Source organism: Cherax quadricarinatus, chromosome 44 (assembly GCF_038502225.1).
Source record: "Cherax quadricarinatus isolate ZL_2023a chromosome 44, ASM3850222v1, whole genome shotgun sequence".
Lineage (NCBI taxonomy): Eukaryota > Metazoa > Arthropoda > Malacostraca > Decapoda > Parastacidae > Cherax > Cherax quadricarinatus.
Genome location: NC_091335.1, coordinates 27050599 through 27064940, shown reverse-complemented (window position 1 = coordinate 27064940; position 14342 = coordinate 27050599). Strand labels below are relative to the sequence as shown.

At 40.1% G+C, this 14342-nt stretch overlaps 1 protein-coding gene across 1 annotated transcript in view; it reads left to right on the top strand.

Moving 5' to 3' along the window:
* The window catches only part of LOC128697402 (lysosomal phospholipase A and acyltransferase), a 134560-nt gene that overhangs the window by 72654 nt on the left and 47564 nt on the right, over positions 1 to 14342 (top strand). The window contains exon 6 of the mRNA XM_070093854.1: positions 13859 to 14083. Coding sequence (XP_069949955.1) covers positions 13859 to 14083 — 225 coding nt within the window. The remainder of the gene's footprint in view (positions 1 to 13858; positions 14084 to 14342) is intronic.

Here is a 14342-nt window from a genome sequence, read left to right as displayed (position 1 = left end):
CAACTGTTGTGTGATGTATGTCAGAAAGAGCTTGCCACATTCACTCCTTTCCTTGCAGAGTCGAGTTAACATGCAGTATCATGGTGTCAAAGTATATGCAGGCGATTTTTCCATAAACATTTTTAATCTCTATGCCCCAGCGAACCAGCTTCGACCTGATGCTTTACCAGATCGCATCAATAGTGAACCTACCATCATTCTTGGAGATTTTAATGCCAGACATAAGAATATTGGTGGGTCTATAACAAACACCAATGGAACTAAACTAGTGAGATTGCTAAATGAGCATGATAATGTTCGAATTGTGGGCACTACTGAGCCTACTCACATATATGGTGGCATACTAGATCTGTGTCTTGGATTTAATACATTATATACGATGCATGACTCTGTCATAGTTGATGATCTTCTATCTGATCACTTCCCAAGACTAACAACTGTCAATCTTGATCACATCTCCAGCAATCAAGGAGCTAAATACAGAAGGAAGAAACTTATTCTCAAACCAGAACACAGAGACAACTTTATTAACCACTTGGATCAATGATATAAGAATTACGAGCCCATTGGCACACAAAAATTTAATGATTTAATTACCACTATTGAGAGTGTTCTCACAGATCAAGTGGGCAGGAATAGGAAACAAAAACCCTCCACTATAAATAACAATAAAAACCAATGTAAATACTACAATGATCCACAGCTGCGCAATCTAACACATGCAGCTAGGAGGATTGGTAAAGCATACCGTGAATGTAGAACCCCAGACCTGCTCAGAACGTTCCAAGCTGCACTAACAAATGCAAGGAATAGAAAGAAAGAACTTAGGCAACAGGAATGGGAACAGTTTGTTAGTGGATTAAATAGGTCCACCCCTTTGAGTTTGGCTTGGATAGGTATAAATAAAATAACCAGGAAAAAGACTGGCAATGTTGCTCATCCCTTTCCTCTTGAAAAAGCAAATGACCTCATAAATGACTGGTCCAAAACATCCAGGCATGAAAGCCTTCCATCTCATATTAGAAAAAATTTAGAGAGTACTTCTGAAGAAATGTTGAAACTGATTAATTTTATGAGCCAAATATTGATGAGTGATTGCCTCTTTACCGAGTATGAATTAGATAATGCATTAACCAAAGGTCGATCAACTGCTCCTGGAGAGGATGGTATAACCTATGATATTCTCAGAACTCTAAGGCATGTGCCTGATAACCCTTTGTTGGCACTGTATAATCTCAGTTACATTGAGGGCGTTCTTCCTACTTCCTGGACCAATAGTCTCATTGTGCCTATCCCTAAGCCCCAACAGCCTGATACATTTAGGCCGATCTCCTTAACTAGTTGTCTTTGTAAAACTTTTGAAAGAATGATGCTTTACAGACTGTACTACAGAATCAGACATCAACTTTCCCCCTACCTCTATGGGTTCATGAAAGGTAAAAGTGTGCAGAACTGTATTTCCACCTTTCTCACTGCACACACCTCTACTAGTTTTACCACTTTTCTTGATCTAAAATCTGCATTTGATATTGCGAACAGAACCGTTATACTACATGAACTAGCCAAAATGAATATTGGTGGTAGCTTACTCTGCTGGATAATAGGATACCTGTCAAATAGAGTATCCTCTGTCCTTTACCAAGGCTTCAGAAGTGATTCTAAAGAAATGTCTTTAGGTACACTGCAGGGAGGAGTTCTTAGTCCCATGCTGTTTAATATTCTGATTAATGCTCTCCTAAATGCTCTACCTGCCTCACCTAAACATATAGCTATAAGCTATGCTGATGATATCATGATCCATACAACAGGGCATAAGAAGATGAATACCATTCTTAATGAAGTTCAAGCAATTTGTAATCGACTAGGCCTCGTAATATCTTCCTCTAAAACTAAGATATTAACAAGCAAACAACATCCCCCACCCATCTATTTGCAGGGTGAAATCATTAGCTACGTTAAAACTTACAGATATCTTGGTGTAGATGTACCCTTTAACAAATCCACTATACCAAACCATACCCCCGGCCGGGATTGAACCCGCGGTCATAGTCTCAAAACTCCAGCCCGTCACGCTAGCCACTAGACCAGCTAGCCACAATAACTAGCTGGTCTAGTGGCTAGCGCGACGGGCTGGAGTTTTGAGACTCTATGACCGCGGGTTCAATCCCGGCCGGGGGTATGGTTTATTTGCAATCGTGTCATTACGATTTCTTAAGCCACTATACCAAAACTAAACAAGAAATGTAAAGCTAGGCTAAATGCTCTCAAAGCTGTTGCTGGCTACAATCCCAACTATGGTGCAAATGTGAGAATCGTGAGAATGATGTACATAGCCTATGTTAGGTCCTTAATTGATTATGCTGCTCCCATGTTGATATTAGCTAGAGAAAGTTCTCTCCGACCCTTGGAGTTAATGCAAAATGAAGCTCTCAGGATTATTCTTGGCTGTCCCAGATCTATAAAAGTTCTTAACATGAGGAAAGAGCTTGGTATTTCTAGTATCAGTGATAGGATTGTTGAAATTAACACTGTACTCGGTATTAGAATGTTGAGAAACGAACCAGACACTGTCACAGTGAATCTTACCAAGTGTCTAGAGGTAAATACACACAGATCTAAATTGATTGTGAAAACGTGCAATTGCATTAAGTTTTATAACCTGCATGAACTGTATCACTGTAGGCAACAAGAGCATTTCACCCCTCCATGGAAGATGTGTTCATTTAATATCACATACCTACAAGTCCCTCCCAAGAAGCTCATTGCTAGTAATCCCTTCCTTAAATCTCTTGTTAGAGCAACTGCTCAATAAGAAATTTCTCACCTAGCTGGTAGTAACAAGTTATCACAAGTTATATACACTGATGGATCTAAACAGGAGTCTTCTGGCAGGGCTGCATCTGCTCTTGTTGCCACCTCCCTAGTTAAGAACGATAATAAATTTGTTGAGTTAGGCATAAGAATTAACAACTGGGCGTCTACACTCCAAACTGAATTGTTTGCAATCCTAATGGCGCTAAAGCTAACCTATGACACTGAGCTTGACTCTATCATCATTACTGATTCTATGTCATCATTGAAGGCTCTTGGCTCATATAATGACTCCAACAACATGCTCATTGGGGAAGCCAGGTATAGATACTCAAAAATTAGGGACAAAGGAATTAATGTACAATTGCTATGGATCCCATCACACATTGGATTACTCCTTCATGATAAAGTTGATATGTTAGCCAAGAAGAGTATCGAGAAGGAGAATGTAGAATATAACTTTGGTATAACTGTGTCTAGCATTAGGAATAATATTAGGAGAGAAGTAAATAATGAAAATGATTGTTATAGGAATGCAGTTAGAAGCCTGAGTAGATCTATAACCCACTATGATAACATGAACGTAGATAAGTTTGTTTATGGAGCAACTTGCAATGTGAACAGACTGACTGATGTTGTAGTGGCCAGGCTTAGGCTTGGTTACAAGTACTTCTGGCAGTTTGGGAGACACACAGATGATGATCAAACTAAATGTAAATTATGTGATCAGGCATATGGTCACTCTCTTGAACACTATAAGAACATAAGAACATAAGAAAAGGAGGAACACTGCAGGAGGCCTGCTGGCCCATACTAGGCAGGTCCTTTACAATTCATCCCACTAACAAAACATTTGCCCAACCCAATTTTCAATGCCACTTATTGAGGAATACAGAGACAGACAGTATAATAACTTATGTGACATGTCAAGATATCTTATTAATGAAAATAAGATACCAGATATACTAAGCAAATTTCCTAAATTTGCTTGTAACAGATAAGTGAACTATAGATATGTAGATATAAATCCATATGTATTCCTGTTAACCCTTTGGGGCCTAGTTCCTAGGCCTTTTGTGTATCCATATGCTCTCGCGCTACCGTCCACAGGATGGATATGGGGTGCACAATAAACTAGCCACTTCGGTGGCAAATCTAGAGTGGATATCAGATTGGAAGGAGGAAGTATGGAGTAAGTGGAGGTATTTAGATATTTGAGGGTGGACACTTCAACAGATTGGTCTATGAGCCATACAGTAGAGATTTTGCCACTGAAGGGGCTAGTTTATTGTGCACCCAATATCCATCATGTGGACAGTAGTGCAAGAGCATATGGATACACAAAAGGCCTAGGAACTAGGCCCCAAAAGGGTTAACAGGTGAACATTTGGATTTATATCTACATAGCAACAATTCACTTATCTGTTACAAGCAAATTTAGGAAATTTGCTTAGTATATCTGGTATCTTATTTTCATTAATAAGATCTCTTGACATGTCACATAGGTTATTATACTGTCTGTCTCTGTATTCCTCAATAAGTGGACAATTAAGCACATAGTGTTCAAGACAGTGACCATATGCCTGACTACATAATTTGCATTTAGTTTGATCATCATCTGGTAGATTAAAGGTTGATGGGTAGGCTCCAGGATGTACGTTTATAGAGGGGCAACTGACATATCGGATCATTATTTAGTTGTAGCTACAGTTAGAGTAAGAGGTAGATAGGAAAAGAGGAAAATGGCAACAACAAGTAAGAGGGAGGTGAGAGTGTATAAACTAAGGGAGGAGGAAGTTTGGGTGAGATATAAGTAACTATTGGCAGGAAGGTGGACTGGTGCAAGTATGAGCAGTGGGGGGGTTGAAGAGGGTTGGAATAGTTTTAAAAATGCAGTATTAGAATGTGGGGCAGAAGTTTGTGGTTATAGGAGGGTGGGTGCAGGAGGAAAGAGGAGTGATAGGTGGAATGATGAAGTAAAGGTTGTGATAAAAGAGAAAAAGTTAGCTTATGAGAGGTTTTTACAAAGCAGAAGTGTTATAAGAAGAGTAGAGTATATTGAGAGTAAAAGAAAGGTGAAGAGAGTGGTGAGAGAGTGCAAAAAGAGAGCAGATGATAGAGTGGGAGAGGCACTGTCAAGAAATTTTAATGAAAATAAGAAAAAATTTTGGAGTGAGTTTAACAAGTTAAGAAAGCCTAGGGAACAAATGGATTTGTCAGTTAAAGACAGAGTAGGGGGAATTAGTAGATGGGGAGATGGAGGTTTTGGGTAGATGGCGAGAATATTTTGAGGAACCTTTAAATGTCGAAGAAAGGGAGGCGGTAATTTCATGCACTGGACAGGGAGATGTACCATCGTTTAGGAGTGAAGAAGAACAGGATGCGAGTGTGGGGGAGGTGCGTGAGGCATTACGTAGAATGAAAGGGGGTAAAGCAGCTGGAACTGACGGGATCATGACAGAAATGTTAAAAGCAGGGGGGATATAGTGTTGGAGTGGTTGGTATTTTTGTTTAATAAATGTATGAAAGAGGGGAAGGTGCCTAGAGATTGGCAGAGAGCATGTATAGTCCCTTTATATAAAGGGAAGGGGGACAAAAGAGATTGTAAAAATTATAGAGGAATAAGTTTACTGAGTATACCAGGAAAAGTGTACGGTAGGGTTATAATTGAAAGAATTAGAGATAAGACAGAATATAGGATTGCAGATGAGCAAGGAGGTTTTAGAGTGGGTAGGGGATGTGTAGATCAAGTGTTTACATTGAAGCATATATGTGAACAGTATTTAGATAAAGGTAGGGAAGTTTTTATTGCATTTATGGATTTAGAAAAGGCGTATGATAGTGGATAGGGGAGCAATGTGGCAGATGTTGCAAGTACAGTGGACCCTCAGCTAACGATGGCATCAGCTAACGTTAAATCCAGCCAACGATACATTTTAATGCAAAAATTTTGCCTCGGCTAACGCTAAAAAACTCTCCCAATGCAATTCGTTCAAGATGCGTCCACGTGTGGTCTGAACGTGCCTGAGTTGTCCCGTGGGTGCCAGTGTTTACAAGCCAGCCAGTGCAGTCGCATCCACGCATACAATCGAACATTTCATATTATCACAGCATTTTTAGTGATTCTACCTGCAAATAAGTCACCATGGGCCCCAAGAAAGCTTCTAGTGCCAACCCTGCAGGAAAAAGGGTGAGAATTACTATGGATATGTGTTACAATGTATCGTAATTTTTTTTTTCTTTCATCTATATAATACTACCTCGCTAGCTGCTTCGGTAATAGCTAAATCGAAGCCCCTGGATCATCATAGTATTATCGTATTCATCCTTCATCATTTTGATACGGTTAATTAGGTAAGCTCAACCTAGTTTGAGAGTTTAGTTGTTAAGTGACTTCATAATTTGGGGGCTTCTGGTCTCCCAAGGTTACTTACCATTCACGAGGCTTGTTCCCAGCAGTCACTCACCGGCAACCTCTAAGAACAGGTCTACTCTACATAGACTCTGCCTCGCCTACCCTGTGTTTGGAGAAGCCGGCCCAACTCATCGTTTCAAAGATTGGCTTACTGTGTTTGCATATAAAAATATATATATATATTTCCTAGGCAAGGACATGCAGGGAATTGGAGTCTTCTCTGATATTGAGAAAGTGGTACCCCACCTGAGCTGTGAGGAATTGTATATAGTGATTTCTGTTGTATAGACAGAGATTATCAATTTCATATATTTAAGCATTGGAATTGCTTACGATTTAACAGGCCCAAACTATTTACAAGTGAATGTACTCTTATTCGTATATTCTACATAAAGTTCAGTATGTTTATTAAAACTAACATAATAGTGATGACCTTGTCTTGATACACCCCTAGTTTTTGAAGATTGATGAAATTGAGATATGAAGGAATTTGGTTTATTAATAGTATTGTTGAGAATTTTGGCCTTACCTGCTGTGTTTATTATAACTATATATAATGAACACTTAGCTGATAAATGACAGCAAATCGTCTACACAGCCGCCCCTGCAGACGAGGTCTAGAAGCTGTCGAAACCATCACAACATTGGGCTGTCAAGAGATACAATTTGTAAGTATAAATTACCCCTAGGGGGTGTTATGTCAGCATATTTCATTCGATGATGGCTGACGAAATACCTACTTGTTTGGACTCAAAAGTCCACACCTTACTGCCGATTATAGGTTGATTACAAACTCCTTGTGACTCAAGAATTGCGCAATCCCCCGATCTACAAGAAATTCGTAACATACCTTGCTCTTTGTAACGTGAGCTATGGTGTTCTCAACACCTTCGACAGGTATCGGTGACTTGATAGAAGCTGAAGTGTCCTTGGATGTCCACGTCTTCCATTGTCTAGGAAACACACACTGGTACACTATGTTCCACAAGATTTGTCTTTATTGTTCACAATGTATCACAAGAGAAGCTGATCACACTTCTCTTAAGTGTTTATTGTGTTTTGTGAGACACTTTATTCACACTAACGCACAGATCAGTGTTCTTTGTTGGTTATCCTGGCGTCAGTGTCACTCTCTCTAGAGTCAAAGATAGTCTGGCCTCGCCACACCGCCCCAAGCCGTCACTGCCCTAGCACAAAAAAAAAACGCTGACCTAGTACCTTGCATCCTTGTCACCTCCTCGATGAAGCAAAGCAGAATGTTTGTTTCTTGCTGTCTTAAGCATAGACAACAATATTTTTACTATGGTAATAAAGTGGGAGCAGGATTTTCCTTAATTGTCCTGCTAAGTAAGAGATGTACTGTCTCTTATAAAAATACACTTTGCAACACCGCTGCAAGGAGCAGAGGTCACTTGACTACGTGGCATAGCATCTGTGATCAATTACTCACTCTAGCAGTAAACAAGACGCTCGCCCCTTCTGAGGGCTTGGCCACTCAGGGCTGAAAGGGGCTGAAGGGGCTGAAAGGGCTGAAGGGGGCTGATATCCCCCTCCTGGAGAAATTTTCTCCACAAGTATTACGAGAAAAGGAGACTCCTCCCCTTGTTGAGGAGAAAGCAATGTAACACGTGATAAACAATAACTTTTTAAAAACAAGCTCCTATTCGTAAGGATATCTGTGCAAAATGGCTTGAAGTGCAAACCTTTATGGATGAAAATCACCCTCACACAGCTATTGCAAGCCGTGCTGGTGACTATTACAATGACAATGTTGTGAACCACTTTAGATAAATCATAAAGGAACGGGAGGTACAGGCCTCTATGGACAGATATGTTGTGCGACAGAGGTCCAGTGACTCTCAAGCTGGTCCTAGTGGCATTAAAAGAACAAGGGAAGTAACCTCGGAAAACGACTTGATACCTCAAGTCCTAATAGAAGGGGATTCCCCTTCTAAACATTAACAACTTCCACACTCTACCCTCCTCCCATCCTATCAATCATCACCAGATCTTCAATAAAGGTAAGTGTCAGTTTGTGTGTATTAAAATTAATATTTCATGTTTAAAAAATTTTTTTTTTTCATACTTTGGGGTGTCTTGCACGGATTAATTTGATTTCCATTATTTCTTATGGGGAAAATTAATTCAGCTAACGATAATTTCATCTAACGATGAGCATTCAGGAACGGATTAATATTGTTAGCTGAGGGTCCACTGTATGTGGAATAAGTGGTAAGTTACTAAATGCTGTAGAGGTTTTATGAGGATAGTGAGGCTCGGGTTAGGGTGTGTAGAAGAGAGGGAGACTACTTCCCGGTGAAAGTAAGTCTTAGACAGGGATGTGTAATGTCACCATGGTTAATATATTTATAGATGGGGTTGTAAAAGAAGTAAATGCTAGGGTGTTCGGGAGAGGGGTGGGATTAAATTATGGGGAATCAAATACAAAATGGGAATTGACACTTAATTTTTGCTGATGATACTGTGCTTGTGGGAGATTCTAAAGAAAAATTGCAAAAGTTAGTGGACGAGTTTGGGAGTGTGTGTAAAGGTAGAAAGTTGAAAGTGAACATAGAAAAGAGTAAGGTGATGAGGGTATCAAATGATTTAGATAAAGAAAAACTGGATATCAAATTGGGGAGGAGGAGTATGGAAGAAGTGAATGTTTTCGGATACTTGGGAGTTGACGTGTCGGCGGATGGATTTATGAAGGATGAGGTTAATCATAGTATTGATGAGGGGAAAAAAGGTGAGTGGTGTATTGAGGTATATGTGGAGACAAAAAACATTATGGAGGCAAAGAAGGGAATGTATGAAACTATAGTAGTACCAACACTATGGGTGTGAAGCTTGGGTTGTGAATGCAGCAGCGAGGAGGCGGTTGGAGGCAGTGGAGATGTCCTGTCTAAGGGCAATGTGTGGTGTAAATGTTATGCAGAAAATTCGGTGTGTGGAAATTAGGAGAAGGTGTGGAGTTAATTAAAGTATTAGTCAAAGGGCTGAAGAGGGGTTGTTGAGGTGGTTTGGTCATTTAGAGAGAATGGATCAAAGTAGAATGATATGGAGAGCATTTAAATCTGTAGGGGAAGGAAGGCGGGGTAGGGGTCATCTTCAAAAAGGTTGGAAGGAAGGGGTAAGGGAGGTTTTGTGGGCGAGGGGCTTGGACTTCCAGCAGGCGTGCGTGAGCGTGTTCGATAGTAAATGGAGATAAATGGTATTTGGGACCTGACGATCTGTTGGAGTGTGAGCAGGGTAATATTTAGTGAAGAGATTCAGGGAAACCTGTTATTTTTGTATAGCCGGACTTGAATCCTGGAAATGGGAAGTACAATGCCTGCACTCTAAAGGAGGGGTTTGGGATATTGACAGTTTGGAGGGATATGTTGTGTATCTTTATACGTATATGCTTCTAAGCTGTTGTATTCTGAGCACCTCTGCAAAAACAGTGATTATGTGTGAGTGAGGTGAAAGAGTTGAATGATGAAAGTATTTTCTTTTTGGGGATTTTCTTTCTTTTTGGGTCACCCTGCCTCGGTGGGAGACGGCCAAATTGTTAAAAAAAAAATTGTCTCCCAAACTGCCAGAAGTACGTACTTGTAACCAAGCTTAAGCCTGGCCACTACAACATCAGTCAGTCTGTTCACATTGCAAGTTGCTCCATTAACATACTTATCTACGTTCATGTTATCATAGTGGGTTATAGATCTACTCAGACTTCTAACTGCATTCCTATAACAATCATTTTCATTATTTACTTCTCTCCTAATATTATTCCTAATACTAGACACAGATATGCCAAAGTTGTATTCTACATTCTCCTTCAGGATACTCTTCTTGGGTAATGTATTAACTTTATGTTGGAGTAATCCAATGTGTAACAGGATCCATAGCAATTGTACATTAATTCCTTTGTCCCAGATTTTTGAGTATCTATACCGAAGAATTTGAATATAATGCAGAGAATTCGTAGTTTGGAAGTTAGGAGGAGGTGCGGGATTGCCAAAGCTGTTGTCCAGAGGGCTGAGGAAGGGTTGTTGAGGTGGTGCGGACATGTAGAGAGAATGGAGCGAAACAGAATGACTTCAAGAGTGTATCAGTCTGTAGTGGAAGGAAGGTGGGGTAGGGGTCGGCCTAGGAAAGGTTGGAGGGAGGGGGTAAAGGAGGTTTTGTGTGCAAGGGGCTTGGACTTCCAGCGGGCATGCGTGAGTGTGTTTGATAGGAGTGAATGGAGACAAATGGTTTTTAATACTTGACGTGCTGTTGGAGTGTGAGCAAAGTAACATTTATGAAGGGATTCAGGGAAACCGGCAGGCCGGACTTGAGTCCTGGAGATGGGAAGTACAGTGCCTGCACTCTGAAGGAGGGGTGTTAATGTTTCAGTTTAAAAACTGTAGTGTAAAGCACCCTTCTGGCAAGACAGTGATGGAGTGAATGATGGTGAAAGTTTTTCTTTTTCGGGCCACCCTGCCTTGGTGGGAATCGGCCAGTGTTTTAATAAAAAAAAAAAAAAAGCCTGGCTTCTCCAATGAGCATGTTGTTGGAGTCATTATATGAGTCAAGAGCATTCAGTAACGACATAGAATCAGTAATGATCATAGTCATACTCAGTGTCATAAGTTAGCTTTAGCACCATTAGGATTGCAAACAATTCGGTTTGCAGTCCTGACACCCAGTTGTTAATTCTTATGCCTAGTTCAACAAATTTATTATCATTCTTAACTAGGGAGGTGGCAACAAGAGCAGATACAGCCCTGCCAGAAGACTCCTGTTTAGATCCAACAGTGTATATAACTTATTACTACCAGCTAGGCAAGAAATTTCTTGAGCATTTGCTTTAACAAGTGATTTAAGGAAGGGATTACTAGCAATGAGCTTGGGAGGGGCTTGCAGGTATGTGATATTAAATGGACACATCTTTCATGGAGTGGCAAAATGCTCTTGTTGTCTACAGTGATACAGTTCATACAGGTTATAAAACTTAATGTAATTGCACGTTTTCACAATCCATTTAGATCTGTGTGTATTTACTTCTAGACAGTTACAGTAGTAAGATTCATTGTGACAGTGTCTGGTTCATTTCTTGACAGTGTTAATCTCAATAATCCTATCACTAATACTTGATATAAGATACTAGTATAAGAACCTTAGTAGATTTGGGACAGCCAAGAATAATTCTGAGAGCTTCATTTTTCATTAACTTCAAGTGTCGGAAAGAACTTTCTCTAGCTAATATCAACATGGGAGCAGTATAATCAATTAAGGACCTAACATAGGCTATGTACATCATTCTCATGATTCTCACATTAGCACCATAGTTGAGGTTGTAGCTCTCAACAGCTTTGACAGCATTTAGCCTATCTTTGCATTTCTTATTTAGTTGCGGTATAGTGGACTTTGTTAATGGGTACATCTACAAAGGCAAAAATGGGACTCTATACCTGGAGGGTGTTCTGGGGATGAATGCCCCATGGCCTGGTCCATGACCAGACCTGGTGGTAGGTCAAGGACTGATCAACCAGGCTGTTACTGGTGGCCACACGCAAACCAGCATACGAACCACAGCCCGACCAGTAAGGTACTGACTTTAGATGCCTGTCCAGCTTCCTCTTGATAACAGCCCAAAATTTATTGGTAATCCCCTTTATGTATGCTGGGAGGTAGTTGAACAGTTATGGACCCCTGACACTTACTGTGTTGTCTCTTAGCAAGCTCATGGAGCCCTTGCTTTTCACTGGGGTAATGTTGCATCTCCTGCCCAATCTTTTGCTTTCATAGGGAGTGATTTTTGTGTGCAAATTTGGGACTAGCCCCTCTAGGATTTTCCAGGTGTTTAATATCATGCATCTCTCTAGCCTGCATTCCAGAGCGTACAAAACGAGGGACTTCAACTGTTGCAGTAATTTAGGCGCTTCATCATACTTACATGTGCCATGAAAGTTCTCTGTACATTCTCTAGGCCTTCAGTTTTGCCTGCTTTGAAAGGGGCTGTTAGTGTGTAGCAGTATTACAGCCTAGAGAGAACAAGCGATTTGAAGAGAATCATCATGGGCTTGGCATCCCAAGTTTTGAAGGTTCTCATTATCCATCCTATCATTTTCCTCTGACATCATCACTCCCATGTCCTTCACATTATTTTTCACATGTGTGATTGGAATTTGTTATATATACTCAGTACACTTTTAATTTCCTTGAGTTTTCCATAGCAGAGTAATTTCTCTACATTGAACTTCATATTGTTTTCTGCGGCCCATGTAAAGATTTGGTTGAAGTTCGCTTGGAGTCTTTCAGTGTCATTGATGGATGATGCTGTCATGTAAATTTGGGTGTCGTCTGCAAAGACACGGTGCTGTGGTTTAAATCTCTGTGTCAGATATGAGGATAAGGAACAGGATGGGGGAGAGCACTGTGCCTTGTGGAACAGAGCTTTTCACTGTGACTGCCTTAGACTTTACTCTGTTTACTATTACCTTTTGTGTTCTATCTGTTAGGAAGTTATAGATCCATCTACCAACTTTTCCTGTTATTCCTTTATCACGCATTTTGTGTGCCATTACACCATGGTCGTACATGTCAAAGGCTTTCACAAAGTCCGTGTATTCTATATCTGCCTTTTGTTTGTCCTCCAGCGAATCCAAGACCTTGTCATAGCGGTCCAGTAGATCAGGAGTAGCCTGCTCTAAACCCATGTTACTGTGGGTTGTATAACTGATATCTAGGAGGGTGGCGATCTTGCTTCTTAGAACCCTTTTAAAGATTTTTATGATGTAGGACATTAGTGCTATAGGTCTGTAATTCTTTATAATTTCTTTACTGCCACTTTTGTGGAGGGGGCTATGTCTGTTGTTTTTAGTGACTGCGGGATGACCCCTGTGTCCATGCTCCCTCTCCATAGAATGTTGAAGGCACATGAAAGGAGTTTCGTAGAGTTCTTGATGAACATGGAGTTCCATGTGTCTGGGCCTGGGGTTGAGTATATGGGCATATCATTTATTGATTTTTTAAAGTCTTGTGGTGTTAGGATAATACCAGAGATTTTTTAATTGACTAAATTTTGAGTCTCGGTCATAAAATATTTTAGATTTTTGACTCTTAGTCCGATTAACAGTTCACTAAACACTGAGTCATATTGGGACTTTAGCATTTTAGTTTTGAGTTGAAAGGGCTTGGACATTTAACAGGCTTCTGCAAGATTGTTAAATGGAACCAAATGGAGACAATTAGTTTTTATGATTTGACATGCTGTTTAAGTATGAGCAAGATAACATTTATGAAGGGATTCAGGGAAACAAGTTAACCAGACTAGAGTCCTGGAGGTGGGAAGTACAGTACCTGTACTCTGAAGAAAGGGTGGGGATGTTGCAATTTGGAGGGTCATCTAAACAGCAGTGTTGGTGTCCTTGTGGCAAGACAGTGATTGAATGAGTGACTGAGTTTTTTTCTACTTTATCAGGTCACTCTACCTTGGTGAGAGACGATTGGAGTGTTTAAAAAAAAAATACTTGTTAGAGTAATAGGAATTTTTTTCATTTAGAATGTAAGCTTTTACTGAGCCACTGCTCATAATTTTGTAGCTTGGTAAATAAGTGACTGTTTTTTTCAGGTTCTATCTTATAATAAGTTTTTTAATTGCAGATGAACTAGGTGATTATTTTCTAATGCTACGCCAGTTGATTGAGGAGACCTACGTATACACTGGGCGGAAGATTGTCCTTATTCTTCATAGCATGGGGGCACCCATGACACACTATTTTCTGAATCGCCAACCTCAGGCTTGGAAAGACAGATATATTGAAACAGTGGTGTCACTAGCTGGTGCCTGGGGAGGATCTATCAAAGCTGTTAAAGTTTACACTGCAGGTAAGATTTCCTTTGCTGTACATACAGTGAAGTTGCATTTCGAAACATAGTGTACTAGTAATTGGCTTTTGTTAACACTTTGTGCCGAAGAATTTAAAAAAAAAAAAAATTCCTACGAAATGATAGAGGATCTTTTCACTGTGGTAACGACACCAAAAGTACGAAATTTGATGGAAAACTTATGGAATTTAACTCTTGCAAAGTTAGTGGTCTCGGCAATATATACGCTTCAGCAATTTCGTCCACTTCAAGCTCTATT